At 43.0% G+C, this 26,950-nt stretch overlaps 1 protein-coding gene across 1 annotated transcript in view; it reads left to right on the forward strand.

Annotated features, from left to right (window-relative positions):
• Window positions 1-26,950, forward strand: part of CEMIP2 (cell migration inducing hyaluronidase 2) — an 80,904-nt gene that overhangs the window by 38,503 nt on the left and 15,451 nt on the right. Inside the window, 14 exon segments of the mRNA XM_030566980.1 lie at window positions 934-1,103; window positions 8,771-8,959; window positions 12,887-13,056; window positions 20,322-20,535; window positions 20,914-20,951; window positions 20,953-21,034; window positions 21,037-21,118; window positions 21,763-21,832; window positions 23,345-23,426; window positions 23,429-23,471; window positions 25,084-25,105; window positions 25,164-25,252; window positions 26,337-26,403; window positions 26,405-26,469. Coding sequence (XP_030422840.1) covers window positions 934-1,103; window positions 8,771-8,959; window positions 12,887-13,056; window positions 20,322-20,535; window positions 20,914-20,951; window positions 20,953-21,034; window positions 21,037-21,118; window positions 21,763-21,832; window positions 23,345-23,426; window positions 23,429-23,471; window positions 25,084-25,105; window positions 25,164-25,252; window positions 26,337-26,403; window positions 26,405-26,469 — 1,383 coding nt within the window.

Here is a 26,950-nt window from a genome sequence, read left to right on the forward strand (position 1 = left end):
TCGCTATGTACAACATCATACTCCAATTTCAATAGCTTGCAATACTCTTTAAAAAAAAAAATTACTGGAAAATTTGATTCAGGTGGCTCTGATTGGAGTATGTAGGGGTGTAGTGAGGAAGAGAGGAATCTCAAAATAATTGTGCTTATAAATTCCAATAAGTCAAACCCCAGTTTTGATTAAAGGGCAGAACACATGAAGAAAGGCAGGGGTTAACGATGAAGAAAAGCATATTTATTTGAGATGATATGTAGTGAAAGTGGCGAAGTAGAGCGTAGAAATCTCGGCTTCTGTTTCAGTCTCCTGTTTGACTCATTGTGGTCTTGGACAAGTCATTTGGGGGTGTCAGTGTAAAGTGTATGTACTGTATATGTATACATTTAGCTAAAAACTTCCCCCTGTTAATACTGCAAGTTCAGTTTCAATAGTGGATTTGGCACTATATAGACAGGTCTCCAGGCTGATTAGAGCAGGTTTCTCTGAAAGCCTTAACTGCTATACTCTAGCACTACCATAGCGGGAAACTTTAGCAAGTATTCTTTAGTGTAGACAAGGTCTGAATCTCTCTGTACTTTGTTTTATGCACAAAATAACACTTATTACATGATCTTGTGGTTTGTAAAATACTTTGAGGACACTGGGCAAAGTATTAACAATATTTTCTGAAATCTGGAATCCTAAAAAATATAAAGAAAGAAGAGAAGAAGGCCGGGGGGAGTAGAAATGAGTGTTGAGCACTTTCCAGCCTGCATATGGGAACCACCAAATATTTTCAACCATTATCTCTTACGTAAGGAGGTCCTGTTCTTCTATTGCATTATGGGATTATATTTTTAAAGAAGCAAAAGAATAAATGTTTCTTGTATACAGTGTCTATTTGCAAAGAATTTAATTTAAGTGGATTTTGTGGTTTTTTTTTTTTTTTTTTTGCAGGCAAGCCTGGGCTTTAGTTGGTGTTATAGGTGGTGGAAATTCCTCCTGTAATGAATCTGTGAGAGACTATGAAAATCATAGCACTGGGGGAAAAGCTCTTGCTCATAGAGAATTTTTCACAATGGATGGTCAGAAGTTTTCTGTGAGAGCTTTTAGTGAATGGAATGAAGGTAGGAAAGTTTATTTGTGTTTGTTTTTTTCCTAAAATCTTCATAGGCAAAATTGTTTTAAAAAAACAATTTGTATTGATTATTTTCTAGAAGAGTTTTTATTAATGCAAGCTAACTTCCTAATTACTGCAATTATTTTTCTCTGTTTGCCATTAATGTTGCCTAACTTTCAGATGAAATACACTCCCCTGTATTTCGATTTGTATCAAAAATGAAAACTTTAAAATGTAAATCTCCTTCTCTGCTTCAGTGCTGTGGGCATCCAACATACCATCAAGGGGACACGGAAAACTGTATCCTTAATACTTAAATTAAAAAACTTAGTTATACAAGCATCCTGGAGAAGTACTAAAACCTAAAATCACCTACTGGAGGCTGGAGATCTGACAGGCTTGTGGGTTTTTATACACCTCTGCCCCAATATGACGCGGTCCTTGGGAGACAAAAAAATCTCACTGCATTATAAGTGTGACCGCGTTATATCAAACTTGCTTTGGCCCCACACGTTGCTTGTTCCCTGACCACTCCCTCCAGAGACTCCCATCCCCAATCACCCCCAGGACCCCACCCCCTACCCAACTGCCCCGTCCCATGACAGCTCCGACTCTTATCCCCCCACACTCCCTGACAGGCACTCATAGGCAGCGGCGGGAAGTGGAGCAGCCCAGCCCCAGCCCACTCCACTCTGCCACCTCCCAGCCGTGGCGCTCTGTTTCCCGCTGCCGATGAGTGCAGGGAGGTTGGGGAAAGGATGCCCCCCCCCCCATACTCACCTGCAGCAGGAAGCGGAGTGCTACAGTTGGAAGCTGGCGGGCTGGGGCCGGGCTGCTCTGCTTCTGCCGCTGTTGGTGAGCGACACGGCTGGGGCTGGGGCGAGGGAAGCAAAGTGGGCTGCTCCCAGCCCCCCGCTAATCCCCTAGGCCAGTCTGGGACCTTTGGATCCCCAAAGGTGCCCTCTCACAGCACCTGCCCCCCAAACCCTGGTAGGAGGAGCCCCTGACCGCCCCCGAGACCCTCTGCCCCTTATCGAACCCCTCGGCCCCAACCTGGCCCAGCACCCTTACCACAGTGCTCAGAGCAGCGTGTCAGAGCTTTACCACCTTGTATGCAAACCCACCTTATATCGAGGTAGAAGTGTATGTCTTTTCCATGTTTGCCTTTTTAGTTTCTTATCTTTAGTCTTATTAGATAGAATATTGTGTTAATTATTGTTGTTGCTTGTGATGATTGGAGAATTCTTAAGCGTGGCTGATTTTTTATTTTTCACAAAAGGGTCTCTGATTAGTTGGATTATTCTGACATGCATACTTCTGACAGTCTGTTGGTCTGTAGTAGTCAGTATCTGAACACACAAGAATATTTTTGGTGGTGTTGAATCCTTAACTGCTTTTCTTATTCTTAGTTCCATGGCCTTGGTGCTGATTAGAAAAAGGAAATTGCTTCTGATGTCAAATTGCTTGGCAATAAATGTTATCGGTACTAGAAGTTCACTTTCATCTTTTATGATGCTAACGCTCAATCTTATTATTTCTTTTAGAAAACAAAAATGGTTGCAGGCCACTGAGTCTGGTGGCTGTTTGCAGCCTAGTTTTGATCAGGAAAATCTGCACCAAGGCCTGTGACATTGTACTTTGTGAGGGCATTGTAGGATCCCCATTAAATGTATGGCTCTGCCTTGATGTAGCATCTTTGTCATGGGTAGTAAAGGCCTTTATGATCACCACAAAGCCAAGGAATACACCTCTACCCCTATATAATGTGACTCAATGTAACACGAATTCAGATATAACGTGGTAAAGCAGCGCTCTGGGGGAGTAGGCCTGCACACTCCAGTGGATCAAAGCAATTTCGATATTATGTGGTTTCACCTATAACATGGTAAGATTTTTTTGGCTCTGGAGGACAGCGTTATATCAAGGTAGAGGTGTATCTGTCTCTGAGTATGTCTTCACTGCCCACATTACATCGTGGCCGCGGCAGCTGGGGGAGAGCTCTCCAGTGATTTAAAAAATAACCACGTCGAACAAGGGGATAGTTGACTCCTGGTGATAAAGCACTGTCTGTATCCATGCTAAAACTTTTGTCGCTCGAGGGGGAGTCTTTTCACACCCCCAAATGACTAAAGTTTTTTTGCTGAAAGTGGCAGTGTAGACGCAGCCTAAAGCCTTGGCTACACTACAGAGTTGCAGCGCTGGTGAGGGGATTACAGCGCTGCAACTTAGGATGTGTACACACTTGCACAGCATGGCCAGCGCTGCAACTCCCTGGTTGCAGCGCTGGCTGTACACCCGGTCGAGCCTCGGGTGTAGAGGATCCAGCGCTGGTGATCCAGCGCTGGTCAGCAAATGTAGACACCCACCAGCGTTTTTATTGACCTCCGTGGCATAAGTAGGTATCCCAGCATACCTTAGAAGCCTCTCTGGTAATCATGCAAACTCCACTGTCCTGGGCTCACCTGACCCCTCCTTTAAATGCCCCGGGAATTTTAGAAATCCCCTTCCTGTTTGCTCGGCCAGGTGTGGAGTGCAATTACTCAATCAATCACTCAGCGACCATGCCTCCACGCACCAAACGAGCCCCAGCATGGACCAATGCAGAGCTGCAGGACCTCATAAGTGTTTGGGGAGAGGAGGCTGTGCAAGCACAGCTGCGCTCCAGAAGGAGAAATTATGATACCTATGGGCAGATATCGCAGTCCTTGATGAGAAGGGGCCATGAACGGGACGCATTGCAGTGTAGGGTCAAAATAAAAGAGCTGAGGAGTGCTTACTGCAAAGCTCGTGAGGGAAATCGCCGCCCAGAGCTCCCCCCACAACCTGCCGTTTTTACCAGGAGCTGGATGCCATACTTTGGCAGTGGGGTCACACCCATCTGAGGACCACGATGGAGAGTTCAGAGCAGGGAGAAGTGGGGGAGGGTGTAGAGGAAGGCGACAGTGAGGCTACTGGCGTAGAGGGAGGCAGCCAGGAGCTCTTCTCAAGCCAGGAGGAGGCTAGCCAGTCGCAGCAGCAGGAAGTTGATGGTGAGGAAGAAACTGAGGATCGTGCTCCGGGTAAGCAGATTTTTATGTTTTGGGAGAGGAGGGTTTGGGTTATGGCTGCCTGCATGCATGCCTAAACGTGGAATAACCCGTTGATTTGCTCTATCATGTCTCTGTAATATGCCTCGGTAATCTCTTGAAAAGTTGCAGCCAGAGCGTTTGCAATTTGCTTTCTCAAGTTGATCGGGAGAGCCACCGTGGTCCTTGTCCCGGTCAGGCTAACTCGTCCGATCCACTGTGCAGCGAGGGGTGGGGGGACCATGGCTGCACACAGGCAAGCTGCATCGGGGCCAGGGCGGTATCCACATTGCTGTAGAAGACCCTCCCTCTCTTCCCAGGTAACACGTAGCAGTGATATGTCTGGCAGTAGGAAACCCTGTTGAGAATTTAGGGATACTTGAGTGCAGGGCGCCAGGTTCGCGTTTCCCCAGCCCATTGCGCTCTGTTGTTTTACCCCCCCCTCCCAGCACGTAGCTAGCCACGCGGTGTGCTCCGGTGTTATGCACCCCCCTCCAAGTAGGCATCCAGCACTGCGGTGCGTCCCTCCCCCCCCCACCACCAGCAGAACGGCGTGAACGCGTACCAAAGCCCAACCCCCCCCCCCCCAAGCAGCTTGCCACCTTCCTGTTCACTACTGTCCCCTCTTCAGGACACCAGCTACCTCCTGTACCCATTGCAGATAAACCCCAGTGACCCATCGGTCAATTCCCACTCCCAAGGGGAACTCGGGGGAAAACCACTTACCCCATTGCTCACCATGACTTTAGCTTCCCTGCCCTCTCTGTGTTATGTGAGGTATGTGAGAAGGATGCCACCAAAAGTCTAAAAAGTCCTTCACTGTGTGATAATAAACAATGTAGCCTCTGTGTATTACATGGTTCTATCTCTCTCTTTTTTCTAGTGACCTTGACTAATGCAGCCGGATCACCGGCCTCACGTAGATTGCAGAACTTGAGACGAAGTCCCAGAAAATCAAAAGAGGAATTGATCAAATCAGTTATGAGTCACTACAACAGAGAAAGTAGGAAGACACAGGAATGGAGAGAGAAAATGTATGAATGGAGACAGAGTGTACATGAATGGAGGCAAACAGAACGCAGGAGAAAGGAATTGTCTGCCAAAAAAACCACAAAGAAGATGATAAGCCTCCTGGCTCACCAAACTGAGTCTTTCGAGTCTCTCGTAGCCATGCAGACAAATTTGTACCATTGTAACCCAAAGCCCTCTTTCTTGTTCCCCAGTATTTCCACAAAACAACTTTCTCCAGCAGCCAGTTTCTTATTACCCCCAGCTGCCCCCAACACCTGTATGATCACCTACCAGCCCTGATAACTATAATTCTTATCCTGTTCACTCCACCCCCATTACCCTGCAGCATAGTAATCCTGAAGTGCAGCAGACATTGAATAGTGATCAAAATAGGACATATTCAAACCTGTGAATGTACAGTCCACCACCCCAACCCCCTTGCCTTTTATGTACTGTATGTTGAATAAAGGATTTTTTTTCTTTTTCACTACGTTATATTATTGCTGGAAGTGGTAAATATTGTACCCCAAGGTACAGCAAAGCACATCAAATGCACCAAACATTACTGTTGGCTCTCAGCATCAAATTGCTCCCTTAAAGCATCCCTAATCCTTGAAGCCCTTTCCTGGGCCTCCCTATTAGCCCTGCTCTCTGGCTGAGCAAACTCATCCTCTAGGCGTCGAACCTCGGAAGTCCATTCCTCACTGAATGTTTCACCCTTCCCTTCACAAATATTATGGAGGGTACAGCACGCGGATATAACAGCGGTGATGCTGCTTTCCACCAAATCTAGCTTCCCATAAAGACAGCACCAGCGTGCTTTCAAACGGCCAAAAGCACACTCCACAGTCATTCTGCACCGGCTCAGCCTGTAGTTGAACCGGTCCTTGCTCCTGTCAACCTTCCCTGTATACGGTTTCATGAGCCATGGCATTAATGGGTAAGCAGGGTCTCCAAGGATCACAGTGGGCATTTCGATGTCCCCTACTGTGATCTTCCGGTCTGGGAAAAAAGTCCTGGCCCTCAGCCTCCTGAACAGGGAACTGTTCCGAAAGATGCGTGCATCGTGCACCTTTCCAGGCCATTCTGAGTAAATGTCAGTGAAACGCCCACGGTGATCCACAAGCGCTTGCAGAACCACGGAGAAATACCCCTTGCGATTAACGTACTCTGATGCCAGGTGGGGTGGTGACAGAATAGGAATATGCATCCCATCTATTGCCCCTCCACAGTTAGGGAAACCCATTTCTGCAAAGCCATCCACAATGTCCTGCACGTTCCCAAGAGTCACAGTTCTTCTTAGCAGGGTGTGATTAATGGCTGTGCAAACTTGCATCAGCACCATTCCAACGGTAAACTTTCCCACTCCAAACTGGTTCGCCACCGATCTGAAGCAGTCTGGAGTTGCCAGCTTCCAGATTGCAATAGCCACCCGCTTCTCCACTGGCAGGGCAGCTCTCAATCTCGTGTCCCTACCCCGCAGGGTAGGGGCGAGCTCCTCACACAGTGCCATGAAAGTGGCTTTTCTCATCTGAAAGTTCTGCAGCCACTGCTCGTCATCCCAAGATTGCAGGACGATGTGATCCCACCACTGAGTGCTGGTTTCCCGAGCCCAAAGGCGCCGTTCCACAGTGCTGAGCACGTCTGTTGCTGCCACAAGCAATTTAGTGTCTTCACCGTCAGGCGATTCAATATCATCGTCTGACTCCTCACTCTCACTGTCACTCTCACTTTGCAGCTGAAAGAATAGCTCCACTGCCATGCGTGATGTGCTGGCAACATTCATCAGCAAGGTCCTCAGCAGCTCAGGCTCCATTTATAACAAAAACCGCAGAAATCGCGCTGCAGAATCACAATGCCGCCAAACTGCTTGGAATGTGTAGCAAAGCACCACGGGGCGTTGGAACAGGAAGCGGAAAGACCCGCACACTTCCTTCCCCTTCCCACAAGCCACAGTGCCAAAATGGGACGAGGTGCTCTGTGGGATAGCTGCCCACAATGCACCACTCCCAACAGCGCTGCAAGTGCTGTAAATGTGGCCACACTGCAGCGCTGGCCCTACACAGCTGTACTAACACAGCTGTAACTACCAGCGCTGCAAAACTGTAAGTGTAGCCATACCCTAAGTCTCTATACTGGAGCTCTGATAGATTTTCAGATTTACAAAGCTCTCTTCTTAATCAGTGGCTCAGTACAGTCACATTTGTCTGCTTGCAGTTTGGTCTTTAGTCCAAGAATATTATTCTTATACATATCTTTTTTTAAAGACCAATTATCAGACTGAAGGGATATCCATGCAGATAAGGTATACTGGATTTAAGAGAGAGATATGCTTGGGGGATTTAGTTTTTCAAGGTCAGGGATACCTTAACTGGTTATGTTAGTGTTATGATGCTGTTCTTCAGCTGATTATCCAGGATGTATGCCATGAAAGGTCTATCTCCCAATAAGCTTTTGTTGTTTGTTCATCCCTTGTTATTGTCCAAGTCTGCATTCCTCTGGGATCCTCCCTACTCCAGTTCTATAAATATATGGAACTGTTAATTTCCTAAGAATGATTTCTCTTAAATTGTCCAAGAAGTTATGGAGCTCTAGACTCTCTCCTTGTCTGGTAATATTTTGGGGGTCATTAAACTCCCACTTCACCACACTTTTTTTCTCTTCCCGAGTCCTGCTTCCTACTTTTAAAGATCACCTCCCTGCCAGGCAGTTCACTTCCCTGGCAGCTTCCAGAAAACTAGTTTAGTTTCTAGCATCATACGTTTGGGAACAATTGAATTCACTTATCACTTTCAAAGTGAAGGAGTTTCATATCTTTTTCAGTCTAAGAAGATCTAAATTTAAAAATACCAGTAGTTCTTTTTATGATCATTTCCCTCACTGTGAGGACTAGTATGTATCTTTTATTCTTTTTGAGATTATACTCTTGTGGGTTATGGGCACGGTATGAAAAGGGAATTAACTGTTTGCTTTCATAATGACCAAAATATTGGTTCTGAATTGCTTAAAGTCTCTCTGAAAAGTGACTATGGAAAAATGGCACCATCTGTTGAGTATGTATATTGAGTTGTATCTACCCACTTCAGTGACAAGTATGTTTTGGCTTTTTTATTTGTTAGCCATACTGGCTCTGTACTGCTAAGTGAGATAAAGCTGTATTCTATTCCTGCACATGTATCGACAGAATTGATTTGAGTCCCTGCCTCTGTGCAAACTCAGTGAAGGATGTGTAGTTGCACAAGTGTCACCTGGCTTGCTAAGTCTTTCTTCTGGTGGTGGTGCATAAGGAAAGTGCCCAGCTTTGTTCTCCAATCCCAGGTTGTACACGTAAGTTTTTCTGCCTTTCAGCCTATCGTTTCTCCTGGTAAAATGAGATCATTGCATCTGAATCAGATTCACCAAACATGAAGCCCTCGAGGCCATTTTACATAATCCCTTTTCAGAGCAGTACCATACTAGAAGGCTTCTTACATTTTGGAAAATGTTAGTTAAATATCTGAGTTCCTAATTAGTTAAAATAATGAAGTATTTGTAAAGTAGATGACATTTGAAGTTATAGCTTTATATATTGCAGCATGCATCATTTTTCCTTTTTTAGGTGTCCCACGTTCAGGTTTTCAGGTAGAGGCTATAGATGGAGTGATACTACATCTGTTGGAGGATGTTAGTAAGTGGGAGACTGAAGACCAGATTGTAGTTGCAAGCACCGATTATTCAATGTACCAAGCAGAGGAATTCACTCTCCTTCCCTGTCCAGAGTGTAACAGATATCAGGTCAAAGTCAAAGGTAGGAGACTGATGAAAATGTAAGGTATGTAGAATGTGACTGTAATATGTACTAATTAGGATAATGCCCTGAAATGGTCTCTTATATTGGGAACAGTAAACTCTTCCTAGTGACAGGCTCAGACCATTCATCCATCTCTCCCTCCTCTCCCAGACTTTCCCCGGCTATATGCGAGGAATACATTGCATTCTTTTAGTATACAGTTGTCCTGATTATGTGACAATGTTAACTTCACACCCAGGACACTGCAGTTTGCCTCTTTTCCTTTTTCCTCTTTTTATTTTTTCTCAGTGGATATTTCAAACAATCTGGTCCTAAAAATAACTTATCACCTTCCTTCTTTCTCATTTGGTTCTGTCTCCCCACCTTTGCTCCCTGAATTGTTGTGATTTTCAATTCTTTTGCTTCTAGTGCCTTTGTTAGCTCTTTAAATGTGCCATGATATATCCTTATTCTCTCTTTCTCTCCCTCCCTTTTTTTTAAACTAAAATCTTTCTTTGACCCTGATTTTTTCTTTGTAAATCTTTTTTTTCTTTTTCAGCAAAATGTTTATGCAAGTAACTCATATCTCAGATCACTTCTCATGCAGCAGATCTCTGACTGTTGGCAAATTTGTCTTCGTTCTGGGCATAACACTGAAATGTCTCGCCTACATGTAGTTGACCATTTCCTTTTTTATTGCGTACGACTCCATTCTGTTTGACTTCACTGCAGTGCAGAGATGACTTGTGCCTGCTGATAGTGTGGGGTGGGGGAGGGCACAATTTAAAGTGCTGTCCCCAACAGTTTGCATGATGCCCCTGCCTACACGTCCTCCCTCTCTTACTCTCAGCAGCCCCTCCCTGCAGTTCCCAGCTGGGTGCTGCTGCTTCTCCCCACAGCAACAGTACAGCTCCCAGTTTGCCAGCTCAAGCTGTTGCCATCCAGGGCAGGGGCACTGCTGCACCATGTGACCAAGCAGGGCCAGCAAACTCTGGCAAAAATTGGGCAGAGGGAACGTGGACCCCACTCCCCATTTTGCCTCTGCAGCCCACTCCATCCTCTGAGACTGCTGTATGGGCATCTCTGGTTTTCTTATGCCTCTGTGCTCCCTCTTCAAGCCAAAACTTTTCCTCTGTGGAGGGGAGTGCAAGTCTCAAATCTTGAACTTTCATCCTCTTCATCTCATGGCTTTACCCTTAGCTATCATTTTTAACATTGATCAACTCGCCATATAATCTGACACCTAGGGATACCTGTGTCTGTCCTGTTGGCCTCCCAGATTTATGACTTTGCTTTGGACAATATGACACCTTCAAACACAACTCTTATCTCCTCTCTTTCTATTTTAGACTCTGAACTCTTATTTGTTTCTACTGCTTGTAATCATAATATCCTTACTTCCTGAACTTTCCTCTTTTTCCTCTGATTGCAACTCTGTTTCTTACTGCCTCTGTGCCTCCAGTGAAACTTATTGTTGTTGCAATCATATCTTCTCATCTTGACTATAAGAACTTAATTCTCTAGCCTCAGAGTCCTAGCCTCCAGTCTCCAGCATCTGTGGAATGCTGCTCCTCATTTGCTCTCGTGTATGGAAGAAGTACAACCAAATTGTTCCCCTCCTGAACAGGTCTGTCTTCCTATTTGTTCTGGATCCAATTTCCTCTTTCTTGTTCTGAAAATGTCTTTCCAATGTTGGTGAAAAAGTGTACTATCTTGCCATCTGGGACAGCATTTTTGTATCTTCTCTCCTTACTGAATCGCCATATGTTTTTCATGTCATCCAAAATGTATTCTTGTCTGTCCCCCTCTTTTTTTTCGTTGAAGCTATTCTTTAACTCAAAATTTGGGATACAGTGTGTAATTCACTATATGAAATCATGTTGTATCTCAGTCACCTTCTAAACTTAGTATTTATAAATACTTTTCACCTTGGAAAACGTACCTTTTAGTCCATGTATGATTCACTCTAGAGTTGGTCTTACAGAGCTTGTCAATAACCTTTTGTACAGGGCTTATACTAGGGAGTCAAGTACAATGTGCACATCTTCTGAAAGGAAGAGTAATTGGAGCTTTAAATTAGCACTTTCATAAAAATGGTAAATTGGCCTATCTTACTCCTTTCAGCATTAACTCGAGTGCTCTTTTCTTGTAGTTTGAAATCAAGTAAGGCAGACAGTAAAGGGAAAATTTATTATGCCCCACAGCCACTTACTTTTTTTTTTTTTTTTTTTTTTTTTTTTTTTTAAGTCATGCAAAATTTCTCAAGCCAAATTCTCTCCTCAGTTGGCAGGGGCAGGGGAGGGAGTATGATTCCATTGTGCCTTGAATAGGCCTTTTCTTACCTGCTATTTGTATCTTATACAAACCTGAAAAAGTGAAACAATTTGATAGTTTAGTTTGCCAACAAAAGGAAAATTTTAGTATTTCCTTTCCTTAAATTTTGGTAGCCCATGTAATACTTGTAGGCTACAGAAGTTAGGGGAAAGTATTTTTTTGAAGAATGCCTCCATTTTCTTTCCTGTCTTCTCTCCATCATTCTTTTTTGAAGGGTGGGGAAGACAATGAGCAAAGATTGTCAGCTGCAAGGAAAAAGTGCCAGTTCTGGTCAGTTTTACATAACATCAGGTATAGTATGAGAAGTGCTCCTATTGAAAATTTTCAGCTGGACTCTTTCTATAGCAATCAGAGGCAACTGTGACAGAGATGTCAGACTTGTGTTAAGGGGAGAAGTTGTCTTTAAATACAGAAATAAATGGAAAAATAAAAGAAGTGCCCATGTGTAGTTTAAGGCTTACTGGGATAATATTTCACATTAATATAGACAAGTGAATGAAGGTTAATATTTCAGAGGAATTTGTGTGTGAAGATCAAAATAGATGAAAGTTTTTGTTCTTGGTTGTTTTTTTAAATTTTTTTAAAGACCTTTTAATTAGGATTTTTAACGATGATGACATTGTTTCTCCCGTTTAGGAAGGAGCCAAATTAGTCAGAAAAATAAATGGAGCAACGAGTCTGGGAATTTTCTTTCATTAGTTTTTTTTAATGAGTGTTTAAAGTTTTGCTGAATTAGCCCCTGCACCGTTCTGCATGTAGGCTCGCTTTATACACTGTGAGGGGTCCCCCTGAGGTCAGTGGGGCTGCCCACAGCGAGTAAGACTAAGCATGTGCACACGTCTTTGCAGGATCGAGGCCATTGATCTTGAAAAGGTGTTTGAGTTTACTAATCAGTTATCACACACTTCCAGGTTTTCTGATTATTCTCTGTGGGAAAGATTAGCCAATTGATGCATTTGTTTTTTGGTTTTTTTTTAAAGAAACTTCTCCTTTGAAATCCCACTGTTTTTTGAAGTTGTTTTTAATAATTTAAATATCCTTAATCTTTTCCATTTCTTCACTTCTATTTCCTGATTAAAGGAAGGTTACTGCCACCCTCTTTTCAGTCTCATGGGGGAGCTTCAGCACTCATCCTCTTTAGGATCGCCTTCCTTTCCCCTATGGGGAGGATACTAGTCCCTAGTAGTTCTCTCAGTGCACTGTTGGGTGCTTACGTATCATTAAATCGACTACAATCTAAAAACCTGGCTATAGCAAAGCTGCTGCTGTTCCTGGTACCCAGCCTCCTCTTCAGCAGCCCTCCGCCTTGTGGAGAGAGTGTTGCCTTCTGTACAGACCCCCATGGCAACAGGTATTTGTTGCTTGATATTTATCTGCTGTAGTGGACTCTTCATCTCTGGTGAGGAGTGTTTGTTAACCAGTCAGAACATTAGGATTCAGGTACCCAGTATTCCAAGAGGTTTTAAAATACAATGTTGTCTGCCCTATCTTCTACTTGCTTAAGTGAGCATAGTATGTAAGCTAACAAGTTACATTTCTGTTTTAATGGCTGAGAAGTTCAGTTGGTCATCTGCGCTATTTTTCTTTTCTTGAACTGACTTTTTTTAACAGAAAATCCCCAGTTTCTTCATATGGGAGATGTCATTGATGGAGTGGACATGAGGGCAGAGGTTGGAGTTCTCACTAGGAATATCCTGGTCAAGGGAGAGACAGAAAAGTCCTGCTATGCTGGCAATCAGTGTCAGTACTTCAATTACGATACATTTGGTGGACAAATCAAGGTCTGAAAAACTTTTAAGTAGCTTCATTAGATTGAGGATGGCTTCTGAGCCAAAGTATTTATTCTAAATTTGGGGCGGTGGGGCTAGTTTGTTTCAATATCCTGTAACCTGATATTCACTAAATTCTCACTGAGTGGTTCTATGGATATTTCTTCTCAGCTTTCCTAAAACTGGAATTCATTTGGCAAGAATTAGACTGAAGAATCAGGGACAAGGAAATGTTAATGTGTATAATGTTATTAGAAGCCTGTTGCTTATGTTTATATTGTGTATTGTTCAATGCATTGATGGTTTAATATACAAAGGGCAAGATCTTCAAAAGTGACTGGTTTTGGATACCCAACCTGAGTCATTTTAATGGAGCTTAATTTTCAGAGGGCTTGGCTACACTAGCAGTTGTGCAGCGCTGGGAGTTACAGCTGTCTTCGTGCAGCTGTGTAGGGAAAGCACTGCAGTGTGGCCACGCTGACAGCTACCAGCGCTGCAGTGTGGCCACATTTGCAGCATTTGCAGCGCTGTTGGGAGTGGTGCATTGTGGGCAGCTATCCCACAGAGCACCTCGTCCCATTTTGGCGCCGTGGGTTGTGGGAAGGGGACGGAAGGGTGCGGGTCATTCTGCTTCCTGTCCCAACGCCCTGTGGTGCATCACTTCACATCCCAGCAGTCACTGTTTTTCTGTCCACGTTTGGCGCCATTGTGAGTCTCCCAACGGTTTTGTGCAGCGCGATTTTTGTGGGAAATAGAGCCCGAGCTGCTGAGGATTTTGCTGATGAGTGTCGCTAGCACATCACGTTTGGCAGTTGAGCTATTCCTTCAGCTCCAAGGTGACAGTGAGGAGTCCAACAACGATATAGAGTCGCCTGCTGCGTATGACACTAAATTGCTTGTGGCAGAAACGGATGTGCTCAGCACCGTGGAATGCTGCTTTTGGGCTCGGGAAACAAGCACTGAGTGGTGGGATCACATCGTCCTGCAAGTCTGGGATGACGAGCAGTGGCTGCAGAACTTTCGGATGAGAAAAGCCACTTTTATGGGACTGTGTGAGGAGCTCGCCCCCACCCTGCGGCGCAGGGACACGAGATTGAGAGCTGCCCTGCCAGTGGAGAAGCGGGTGGCTATTGCAGTTTGGAAGCTGGCAACTCCAGACAGCTACTGATCGATCGCGAACCAGTTTGGAGTGGGAAAGTCGACCGTTGGAATAGTGTTGATGCAAGTTTGCAGGGCCATTAATTGCATCCTGCTAAGAAGAACCATGACTCTGGGGAACGTGCAGGACGTTCTGGATGGCTTTGCACAAATGGGTTTCCCTAACTGTGGAGGGGCGATAGATGGGACGCATATTCCTATTCTGGCACCACCACCCCCGGCATCCGAGTACATTAATCGGAAGGGGTATTTCTCTATGGTTCTCCAGGCGCTGGTGGATCACGGAGGGCATTTCACTGACATTTACACAGGCTGGCCTGGAAAGGTGCATGATGCACACATCTTTCAGAACAGTGGCCTGTTCAGGAAGCTGCAGGCCGGGACTTTTTTCCCAGACCGGAAGATCACAGTAGGGGACGTCGAAATGCCCATTGTGATCCTTGGAGACCCCGCTTACCCGTTAATGCCTTGGCTCATGAAACCGTATGCAGGGAAGCATGACAGGAGCAAGGACTGGTTCAACTACAGGCTGAGCCGGTGCAGAATGACTGTGGAGTGTGCTTTTGGCCGTTTAAAAGGGCTCTGGCGATCTCTTTATGGGAAGCTAGACTTAGAGGAAAGCAGCATCCGTGTGGTTATATCCGCGTGCTGTACCCTCCATAATATTTGTGAAGGGAAGGGTGAAACATTGTCAGGAATGGACCTCCGAGGTTCAACGCCTGGAAGCTGAATTTGCACAGCCAGAGAGCAGGGCTGCCAGAGAGGCCGCCCAGCACAGGGCTACAAGGATTAGGGATGCCTTGAGGGAGGAATTTGAGACTGGAAAGCCAACAGTAATGTTTGGTGCCTTGCACGGGAGTGAAGTGTAGTGGTTACAATGATTTGCAGTGCCTGTTTTTTTCCTGGGCTATGGTATATTACACTTTCTGCAATAAAGAAAACTGTTCTGAAAGCCACGAATTCATTTATTGAAAAGAAAATAACTAAAAGGGCAGAGGGGTGGGGTGGTGAACTGTACAGTCAGAGGTTTTGAATAAGTCCTGTCTGGAGTGCTGTGCAATGACTGCTGCACTTCAGGATGAAAATTCTGCATGGTGATGGGGGTTGAGTGCAGAGGGTAAGGGTCATAGTTCTCAGGGCTGGTAGGTGAACGTACAGGTGTTGGGGGCAGCTGTTGGTGGTAATAACCTGGATGCTGTAGAAGGGGGTTTTGAGCTGACATTGGGGCACAAGGGAAAGAGCTTTGGGACTGTGGGGGGGGCTGCACGGTAATGCTCTGTCTGCATGGCTATGAGTGACTGGATACAGTCCGTTTGGCATGCCAGGGTGTTTATCAGCTGCTTCGTGCTTTTCTTCTTAGCTATTGCCTTGCTCCTGCTTTCTCTTTCCTTCCAGTCCTGCATTTTTTCCCTCCAGTCCTAGAGTTTTTTACTCTCTGGCAGACTGATTCATAACTGCTTTCACCATAACTTCTTTGCTTTTTTGTGGCTTCTTCCTCAAGTTCTGTAGCCTTTCAGCAGTCTCTGATCCAGCCAGTGGGGTATTCAAGGACACTGTTATTAGACAAAAATCGAAACATTTAACAGAGAGACGGCATTGTGTATAATCACAGTGAAGGAGTTTACAGTCTCACTTTATCATACTTTCCACATACCAACCAGAGCACAAAGAACACACAGCAGCGAAGACGTGGTGAGTAACGGGGAATGAGTGCAGGAGTTAATTAATCCTAGAAGCTATCTCGCTGCTGCGGGTCACCTGGGAAGGGGGACTGATTGGTTCAGGGCTGCACTGTGGTTTCTGTGCATTAGGGAAAGCAAAGCGCTGCAGGGGCACCTACACTGAACACTATCCCTACATTTTCCACAGGAGTTAATCCTGGAAGCTATCTCGCTGCTGCGGGTCACCTGGGAAGCAAGGGATGGTCTTCTACAGCAATGCGGATTCCGCCCTGGCCCCTGTGCAGCTTGCCTGTGTGCAGCAATGGTCCCCCCACCCCTCACAGCACAGTGGCGCGGATGCGTTAGCCTGACTGGGACAAGGACCACAAGCGCATTGCACATGCTCTGGCAGAAACTTCTGAAGAGATTACCGAGGCTGATTACCACAACATGATAGACCACATCAATGGACTGTTCCACATCTAGGCAGGCAGGCATGCATGCATGCAGCCATAACCCTTCCCCCCCCCCCCGAAACATTTCCATCCTGAAATAAAAGCTGCTTACTGGGAACCCGCTTCTCTGCTTCTCCTTCATCAAGTTCCAGCTGCTGCGACTGGCTACCTTCCTCCTGGCTTGAGAAGAGCTCCTGGCTGCATGCTTCCTGGGACTCCGGGGTGTCTTCCCCCATCCCAGTACTCTCACTCTCGGTTTCCTCCCCTCTCTCCACCTCCCTCTCCTCTCCCTGCTCTGAACTGTCCATCATGGTCCTCGGATTGGCAGTGGGGTCACTCCCAAGTATCGTGTCCAGCTCCTTGTAAAACCAGCAGGTCGTGGGGGCAGCACCTGAGCAGTGGTTTCCCTCGCGGGCTTTGCAATAGGCACTCCGCAGCTCCTTTACTTTAACCCTGCACTGCACCGCGTCCCAGTCATGGCCCCTTTCCATCATGGCCTTTGAGATCTGCCCATAGGTATCATGGTCACTGATTGCTTGCACTCCACACCTGGCTGAGCAAACAGGAAGGGGATTTTTAAAATTCCCGGGGCATTTAAAGAGCGGGTCACCTGAGGCCAGGGCAGTAGAGTGTGAACTGATGAGCAGAGTGGCTGAACAGGTATTCTGGGATACCTCCTAATACCCTGGAGGCCAATTACAGCGCTTTTGGTGGCCACACTTGCGGAGCAGCGCTGCATCACCAGCGCTGCAATCGTTATACCCGAGGCAGAGCAGGAGTACGGCCAGCGCTGCAGCCAGGGAGATGCAGCGCTGTATGTGCCTTGCAAGTGTGGATGGTGAGTAAGTTGCAGTGCTGGTGGTGGGTTTACAGCGCTGCAACTCTCCAGTGTAGCCAAGCCCAGGAAGTGCTGAGCGCATACCATCTGAAATTTTGGGCCCTTTTATGGCATCTCCTGTTGGGCACCCAAAACCAAGAGTAACTTATTAAAATGTATATAGAAGGAGCATTAGTGTTACCACTTCTTATATCTTGCATGGCTATATGTTAAAGGAAGATTAAGGCTGAGATGGAAAGCAGTAGCATGGAAACTGGTGGTTAAAGCAGGGGTTCCCAAACGTTTTGCTGTTATGACCACATTTTAATTGATTTTCTCCCAGGACCCCAGACAGCATGGAGGATGCCAGTTTGAAGAGCGAAATAGCCTCTGTTGCACAGCAGGACTTGGCATATGCTGCACGTGAGGTCATGGTGCCTGGAGGACACCATTTTGCTCTACAAAATGCCTCTTCCGCACAGCGGAACCTCATATTTATGATGCATGTGGGGTCATGCTGTATGGAGGATACTATTTTGTAGAGCAAGTTGGTGTCCCCCATGCACTGTGATCTCACACACACCATACATGCAAGGTCACACAGTGCAGAGCAGAATGATGTCCTCCCCACACTAGGGATCGCCTCAACCCCATTTGCTGATGGTGCCAACCCCATTTGGGGTTGAGATCCACAGTTTGGGAAGCTGGGTTAAAGATAAAACTTGTCATATTCATTCCAATGGGATTAAATGCAAGGAGTGATTGGGCATTATGGTGGTGCCCAGTAGATGTTAGAAGTGTTTGAGACGTCATCCTTTTAAATGCAAATTGCTTTGCTTTCACTGTGGGTTTTTTTGTCACAGGCTTGGTCTCCTTTTTAAGTGTGAGGTATAGATTTAAGTTTCATATGCTGGAAATAATGGTGGGAAAGACCTACAGTCTCGCTTGTGCTGCAGCCTTTGTTTGTGGGAGGGGAATAAATTGGGTTTTAAGTTTCGTGTTGTGATTAAGATAATGCAGTGGAGAAGGATGTTGACAAGTTGTGTGCATTACAAAGCTGGTCTTTGACTGCTGCAATAACTCAGATTGAGTGGGCCCCTCAGATGGATGAAGATGGAACAGAAAACAATATTCTTCCGAGACATCAGAGTTGTTAATAGTTCTTGTGAGTCTTTTCTGAATAGTTGGGCAGATATTGCTAAATTTACATTAGCATTTGTTTATAAAACATCTACCACTAAGCATTTTTCAGCTTTGTTAATTTTGTACATTTGGGTAAAATAGGTTGTTACAACTAGTTAAAATGTCTGGATTCAGTAGAAACTACAGGCTGATAAGATCCCTTTACATAGAAAAAGTGGTGTAAGTAGTGTACTATACATCCAAATCAGGCCTTTATTTGTAGCTTTAATGTTTCATTACTGTGTATGTTTAAACGTTAAGGGCCAGATCCTCAACTGGTGTTAATTGGGAGCAAATACAGCAAGGCTGATTTCTGTCAGCCCTCAGCGTTACACTGGTCCTAGATGCCTCTGTGTGGCTTGAAAGCTTGTCTTTCTCAATAAAGCTATTAGAGAGACGAGGTGGTAAATCTAAGTTCAGCAGCTAAAAAGTTGAAATGGTCAATCACTGCTTCTTTAACTTGCCCACAACATGTAATTGTGTGTGTTAAGGTATTTATATTTGACAGTCTAATTCACAAGCCCACAAATGTGCAATATGGGTAAGTTAATATTACAATGAGAACTTAAAAAGTTCTTGATTTGTCGTTAAATTTGCAAACTTAACTTCACACAACTCTAAGTATTGCATTTAGTTTACTTTTTTAAGACGGAAGGAAGAAGAAATATTTGCAGTTGCCCAATTGTTTTTTGGCAATTCCGTAACCTTAACAACTTTGATGTACAATACTTAGCTGTGTACTAGCCAATTATGCAATTTAATGTGAAAGTCCATAGTTCTGAGGGAATTGCCCATTGTCACATAGATGCAGAGGTGCTCTTTTGCTAAAACTGAAGACTTAAGCTATGTCTACACTACAGATCTTACAATGGCACAGCTCCTGTGTAGCAGCTCTATGCTGACAGGAGAGTGCCAAGGAGCGGCAGTAGCTATGTCAGCAAAAGAACATCTCCTGCTGACATAGCGCTGTCCACACCAATACTTTGTCAGTGAAACTTATGTCGATCAAGGGTGTGTTTTTTCACACCCCAGCCAACAAAATTTTTTTTACTGGCAAAAGTGCTAGAGCTGTAGACAAAAGACTTACGTGGTGACTTCCTTTGTGAGGGTTGGCCACACACGAGCTGGTATAGCTGGATTTTGTTTTTAGTTTAGTGTGTCATTTTGATGCAGAATGGATTCTCACTCCTTTACAATCCTCACTTGTGGTATTAAGGGGTTTGATTGAGAGTTTTATTCAACGGAGATTGTCTGGGATCCGAGTAATTGAAAGCGCAGTTATAACAAAATTCTACTGGAAATTTAAACTAGAGTATTGCTTCAGGAATGTTGTAATAAAATACAAGTCTAGAAGTCTTCTGGTTTTCCTAAGTCCCTTATAGTGAGAGTTCAGGGTTTGTCCCTTGCTTATAGTAATCACAGATGATTCATTTTAAAGGATCAAATTAGTAACTGGATTTTATTATCTCTCTCAGGCCTTGTGTGCACAAGAAAGTTGCACCAGTTAATTCCATTTCTAACTGTGCAGTCCCCTTTGTAGATCCTTAAATTAACCAGTTTGAGTGTCCATATGATTGCACATTTAATTAAATCAATTTCTAAACCAGTTTAGTTAAATCAATACAACTTTTGTGTATATAAGGAGAAAAATTCTTTCTTGTTTGAATGCCATTTAGCTGTCTATAAAGAATGTGCAATTTGTGAGAATTCCAGTAAGAGCCATTTAAAACTGACTTGCTGTAGCAATAAAATTCCTGATGAAACTTTGTTTTGGTAACATGAACATTTTGCTTATCTGCATGTCTCTTGTTTATGAAGGTTACCGATTTTATAGATCTGGATATAAAGCATAACACAAAGATTCTTCAGACTGATTCTTGTAATATTCCACTGTTCTTGTTTGTGCCTGGAGGAAATCAGTTCACTGTGGCTTTAAATTTAAACTTTTACCAATTTAAAAGTGTAATTGATTATTCAGTCAAATCTTCCTGTTACCCACTCCAGATTTTGAAGAATTTCACATCTGTTCATCTCTCTCATGTGGAACTGAGGCAAATGGGCCAGCAACTGATAGGAAGTTACCCTGTTCACTTCCACCGCTGTGGGGATGTGGATGAGAAAGGAGGTTACAGCTTCAGGACTTATCTGGAAGGCCTTTCCATTCATCATTGTTTCTCCAGATGTGTGACAATTCATGCAACTAATGGCTTGTTGGTAGGTGACATAGAGAGATGCCATTTCAAATTGTTTGAAAGTAAATGTTACAAAGCACAGTCGGTGTGAAAATACTTTACTTTATTCCATTTTTCAGTTTAATGTGCATGACATGACTAAAAAGTTAATACATAGTTACCTGGTGTAAACAGTGACTTTTGTGACAAGTCTTGGTCTTTCTAATTGAATTTTTAGAGCTTTGCAGTGAGCCAACATCTTCAGAAAAAGTCTCTGGGGAACAAATAAACTTGACATTTGACTTAGCTATTATTGCTAATATTGAAAACTTCATTTTGCAGTTATGCCAAGATAGTAAAACTAAATGTCAAATAAATCTCAATGAATGCTATTGCTAATGACATAATGAACTTGTATTCTGCAGATAAGGACACCATTGGTTATGACACACTAGGCCACTGTTTTCTTCATAGAGGATGGCATTGAACAGAGGAATATTCTGTTCCACAACCTTGGACTAGTCACCAAACCAGGCGCTCTTCTTCCACAGACAGAAATAGCACCATGTGTATGGCCATTAAGGATAAAGTGTATGGAAATTATGTTCCAGTGCCAGCCACAGACTGCATGTGAGTATCTGGCTTAGAAAGAAAATCAGATTAGTAGCAGTATTACATTTTTTGAAAATCTCTTCTTGTTCTACAAATAGGCAACATTTTTTTTCATGTAGGCTACCAAAGATGGACAGCTGGAATACAAATTGCTATTTAGAAAAAAGCATTAACAATCTGAAAAACACAAATAGAGTATATGAACAACTGTGTTGAAATACAGTCACTACTTGAAATACAGTCACTACTTGATATGGGTACCTGATTCAGCAGACTTCCCTTCAGACTATTTCCTTATTTTCATGCAAGTGTACCAGACTCTCTGAAACCACCATTTTTAATGCTTAATCATAAATTAAAGTATTTGATTTCTTCTGTAAAAGCCAAATAAGATTATGCTACTTATTACCAAAATAGTTTATCATTGCATTTAACCACTTTAAACAAGAGCTTGCAGGAGGACTTCTGAAAGATACGGAGACAATTTCTTTAGGAAAATATGGCTTTTCTTCATGATTTCTTACTTGAAGCTCATGACAGACCTGCTTTGTATGTCAAATCAGCACTCACTAATTTGCTACATATGAATGTTAAGTTTTCTGTAGGGATTTTACCATTTGTAGCATCTGAATTATTTATTGTTTCTGAATAATATATTTCAGGGCTGTTTCAACATTCTGGATTGCTCATCCCAACAATCATCTTATAAATAATGCAGCAGCAGGCTCACAGGTGAGGGACATAGATATTCTTTGACACAGGACTATTCATATTTCAGATAACTAAGGCATACACTATTAAAAAGGTAGACATGTCAAAGTTTCACGTGTAGATGTATTCTTTTTATGTTAGAAGTACAGTGGCATTTTACATGCAAGCTGTCTCGTCTAAATGGGCATTTGAAAATTGCTGAACATCTCTGTTCTGAAGAGAACAGAAGATAATTCTTACTTTTCTGAAGTATTAATTCTTATATTTGTGACTGAATCCATTTGTGAACAAGGGATCTGACGAATAATCCATGCCTAATATTAAGGCTTCGATATTTCTGTAGTTTTATATTGTGTGGCTGCTGTGCAGGACCTAAAATTTTGGCCATATTCAATGGAACCAAAATAGCCGTGCTGTATTTTTTATTACAGTGGACTAAGATATGTTAATTGTCTTGGCTATGCATTAGTCTGTTGTTTCTCAACACGGATACCTAAAATGCTGTGACAAGCGGAACACAAATCCTAGAATGATGAGACCGTTCTATCACCAGATATAGAACACGAGCAGGGTTTTGGTGACTTAAAACCATTCTCTTCTCCCCAGTGGCAAATTGTAGGGTAGAGCGCAGCAGCTCTATAGCCACTATTCAAGCCTTTTGGGCTAGAGCATCCCTGTTGCACCTGAGCATTCCCTACAGGAGGGTTTTACTAAAGAGCTCAGATCTTTTAGCCACACCATATTAACACAATCAGAGATGGCATGGAACTCTCCCCTGGTGTACCAGGACTGCAGAGGCTCCTACTCAACTACTGTGTCCTGGCCACCTCTCATGCAGGGTAACATTTTGGGTGGAGGGTTGCAGGCTTCTGCTAACTGGTGAATGTCATCTTTTTAAGAGTGGTTGCTTGGGGAATTGAGAGAAGATGGAGAGGTGTGTGAAATAATTGCTGCGTATTATTGGCTCAGAGCTCTGAACTGGCCAGACTTCTCAATTTTTTTGAAAGCTCTTTTGAGTTTTTTGGCGTTATCATTAAATCTTGATATTGGCAGAGTGATGAGCAATTTTAAAGACAAATAAGTGGAAAATATTTGTATATATTCTACAATAAAATGATTTGCTAGCTAGCTGAACAAAAATATGATTGAGTACACAGAAATGTAATGTGTCATTGACATGCAAAAGGATTACAATTTTTCCTCGTGACTTTGAGTTCAGACTTGAAATGTTCAAAATTAGGGGAACTTTGTGGCTAAAATCTTCCTTTTTCTGTGTAACCTTGTAATGATGCATACAGCCTTTTTGAGTTATTCTGCAGACAGTTCTTTTTTCAGACACAATTTAGTGTGGAATTCATTGTGAAAGAATATCAGTTGTTTTCATTTTATTATTTTTTGAGGCATGTAAATTATGTTTAAAATACGTTTGATTTGTTGAAGAAGTCAATATAGCAGTAATGAGATTTAAACATGCTGGGTGCTAGACAGATAATTTGTCACTTTTAAAACATGTTCTCACTCTCTTCTTTGCAGGATGCTGGAATATGGTATTTGTTCCACAAGAGTTCAACAGGAGATTCTCATGGTTTGTACCCTGAAACCAAGGCAGAGCTTACACATTAGGCATCTTCTATAACAACAGAGTTCATTCTAATTTTAGGTAGTGTACTAATAGCTTGATACCTGGGCTTTAAATAACTATAATATTTCAATATTAAGACCTGCATGATTAGCAAAAAAATCACAATGGCACAGAGAGGTGACTGAAAGCTTGCTCTTCTTGAAATTGGTTGTCTAGTATTGCAGCGCATAGTATGATCAGGTACTTGTGCAGTCCCTTGTTATGCTCATCCTCAAGAGTGTTTGGTGTTTAATATTCTCTCTTTTTTTAAAAGGTCGGAGTTGTCGAATTACACCGAAAACAAAAATCCGTATTTATAGTTTTGCATAATGTGCTGACAGAAATTGTTAGTATAGCAGTTGTCAATGTGAGAAACTTCTCAGTGTTTTAAGGCTGTCATTTGGTGCTTTGAAGTGCAATGATCCTTGAGAACCATGGATCAGGGTGGCTATGACTGAAAGTTGTAGTTCATAACTGTCAGGGACCTGTTTCCCTTGGGTCATTAACACACAAACTTCAAGGTGCTTCTTTATCGTCTCACAGTATTTTGACTTGAGAAGTCCATAGACCATTTCATAGGGTAGTTTGGCGACAGCTCAGATCTATGGTACCAGTGGGTACACGCAAAGGACTCTTGAGCCAATCAAAGTAATTCCAATTTAATTAAAATAGCAACTTCAGTGGACAAAATAAGATACTGTCCCTTCTATATTTTTTGCCTTATTGAGCCCTTTTGTAAAAAGCATTATAATTCATGGTAGCTGCTCTGTATGGCAATTTACATCTTGATTTTTATAAAACCATCTAGAAAAACAACACGGAGTCTGGTGGCACCTTAAAGACAAACAGATTTATTTGGGCATAAGCTTTTGTGGGGAAAAACCCACTTCTTCAGATGCCTGGAAGAAGTGTGTTTTTTACCCACGAAAGCTTATGCCCAAATAAATCTGTTTGTCTTTAAGGTGCCACCAGACTCCGTGTTGTTTTTGTGGATACAGACTAACAAGGCTACCCTTCCGATACTTAAAGCCATCTAGGTATTTCTTTACCCATCTATATTAGCTTAAAGGTGACATAAGAGTTCTCTGAAAGTCAAATCCTAATACCACATACTTTGGGATGATAGAAACTGATTTTTTTCTTTTTCACTTTTCTGGTTATAATAGCCTTCCTGCTCCAATAAGAGTGACAGTATCACAGCATGGATGCACAACTTTATGGGGGCTGTACATTAAAAACAGTTCTATTTGAAAATTGAAGGCAGTTATTGAGAGTTGGGCAAATGTGTGTTCAAATCAGAAGTATATTCTAGTAGAGGTTCTTAAACCAAATCACACATTCCTATTTATACTAAAATGTGGTTGAAGGTAGGGAATATTCTAAGCCAAGACTTCAATTTTTGTGAGGTGACTATGCAGTAGAAGAGTTAATTACATTTGAAAATAACAGATTTCAAATGTTTTTAATGAATTCTAAACTATAGTATTTCCATGAACATTTTCAGTCCTGTGATAGCACTAAGTATTATTTGAGAGATATTTCCCCAGGCTATGTTAGCTAAGGAAAATAGAGAGCTAAAGAGAGTACGTTTAAAAAAACAAACCCAGCATTATACACGCAGTGACTCATTGTTTTGTGAACCCAATTTCAGATTTATCGTGAAAGATAATTTTGTAAAGTTATCTGGGACTGGGTCAGGTAAATTTATTTTTCTTTCCTCACTTGTTTCAGGCTGGCTTATTTATTGATAAAGGTGTAAAAACCACCAATGCTAGTGCTGAGGATCCAAGGGAATATCTTTGTCTGGACAACAATGCGAGGTAAAATCTGTTCTTCAATACTGTTGAATGCATATTAAAATTTTAAAATAGCTAAGTTCTCAGAATGGTGCAGAGAGCTCCCTAATGTGTAGGATTGGGCCAAGTTTCATAGCAGTTATTTTGTGGGTTTCACCCTTCCACAAATGTTTCTGTACCTTTTTGATTCAGTCTATTTACTTTTGTGTTCAAATCAATAAAATACAGAGTGGTATGAATTATCTGCCACTTTTCCGGTTAGCTTAAAACAAGGGAACTGAATATGCCTTAAGCCCCTTGGGCTCTCATGGGCTCCCCAACTGGCATCACCCCTCGGCCTATACCCAGGCTATTCTTTCATCCTCCCAGTTGCTTTTGTGTTTGTAGTACACTGCTACACTGAGTCAAAATAGGCTGCAGCTGCCACTATGTGGGACCAGCTGGGCAGCAGGTATGGAGGAGTGGAGAAACATTTATCCTACCCCAATGAAGAGCACTCCATAAAATTAGGTGCACTTGAAAGGTATAGGAGGGAGCAGTCAGCACCCATCCCTCCAGCCTTCTGTCTAGTGCAACTGCAGCCCCACATGCCCTTTCAGTGGCAGTGTCAATTTTCCTCCTCTCTCTTTCCATCCCTCTGATTTAATGCTTTGAGAAGAAGGGGGTGAGACTCAAGTTGTGGGACAAAGGAGCCGGGGAATAGGAAGGTCGCAGCTCAGGAAAAGTAGGATGGGAATCCATAGTGGGGAGATATCCTAGCCCTTCTGGGAAGGGAAGGGAAGAGAAGCTTAATTCTCAGTCTCTTTTATTGCTTCTTCCCAAGAATAGGATGGTCAGATCTCTGAAGACACTGTTGTGGGAATGGAGTGCCCCCCACAAGTCTCACCAGTGAAATTTAGGGTTCTAGTCTCTGGCATCTTTCAGCATGGGCCTTTTTGCCTCAGCATGTTGCAGGAGCTGATTTTGCAGGTCCAGTGAGTGCAAGCGTTTATATCGTGGTATATACCCACAACAGTGTGTGTGTGTGTGTATGTGCATAGAGCATAAATCAGATACCTTCCTTTCAGGTGGGCTTTTTTTTCTTTTCTTTTTTTCCCTTCCTATCCAGGTTTCGACCTCATCAAGATGCCGACCCTGAGAAGCCCCGAGTTGCTGCTCTGATTGACAGACTAATTCGCTTTTAAAAACAATGATCATGGGTCTTGGGTCAGAGGAGGGGACATCATCATTCAGAACTCTGGGTAGGTATCCAAGAGCAAACCTCTACGTGCTATAAAAAAACCATTCTCTTGGACAACAATATAAAAGCTAGTAGAAGTGTGAGTTGTAAAGTTGGGAAAGCCTATATTAAAGTAGGATTATGAGAGAGAATGTCAGCTAAACCATTGAAGCTGTTCGACTCTCCCATTCCACGATGGGCTGAAACTAAGCCCATGTAAGATTACATGGAATTTCATTTAAATGGGAAGCAAACAGGATTTAAAATGACATGATAGAGAAATTTAAGTCCAAAAAAATTACAGAGACCATAGAAAGTAGTTTTAAAACTTCTGACTTCGCTTAGAGAAACCTCAAATATACGATCATATTGCCACTAAACAAAACTAAATAGAAACAGTTATACTCATTTTAAAACACCAGAAATCTAAGTATAAGAGTGATGGTGATTTTTTTGTAAGTTTCGTTTCATACACAGATTAAGATTCGATTCAGTTTGAAGTG

This window comes from Gopherus evgoodei, chromosome 6 (genome assembly GCF_007399415.2).
Source record: "Gopherus evgoodei ecotype Sinaloan lineage chromosome 6, rGopEvg1_v1.p, whole genome shotgun sequence".
Taxonomy (NCBI): domain Eukaryota; kingdom Metazoa; phylum Chordata; order Testudines; family Testudinidae; genus Gopherus; species Gopherus evgoodei.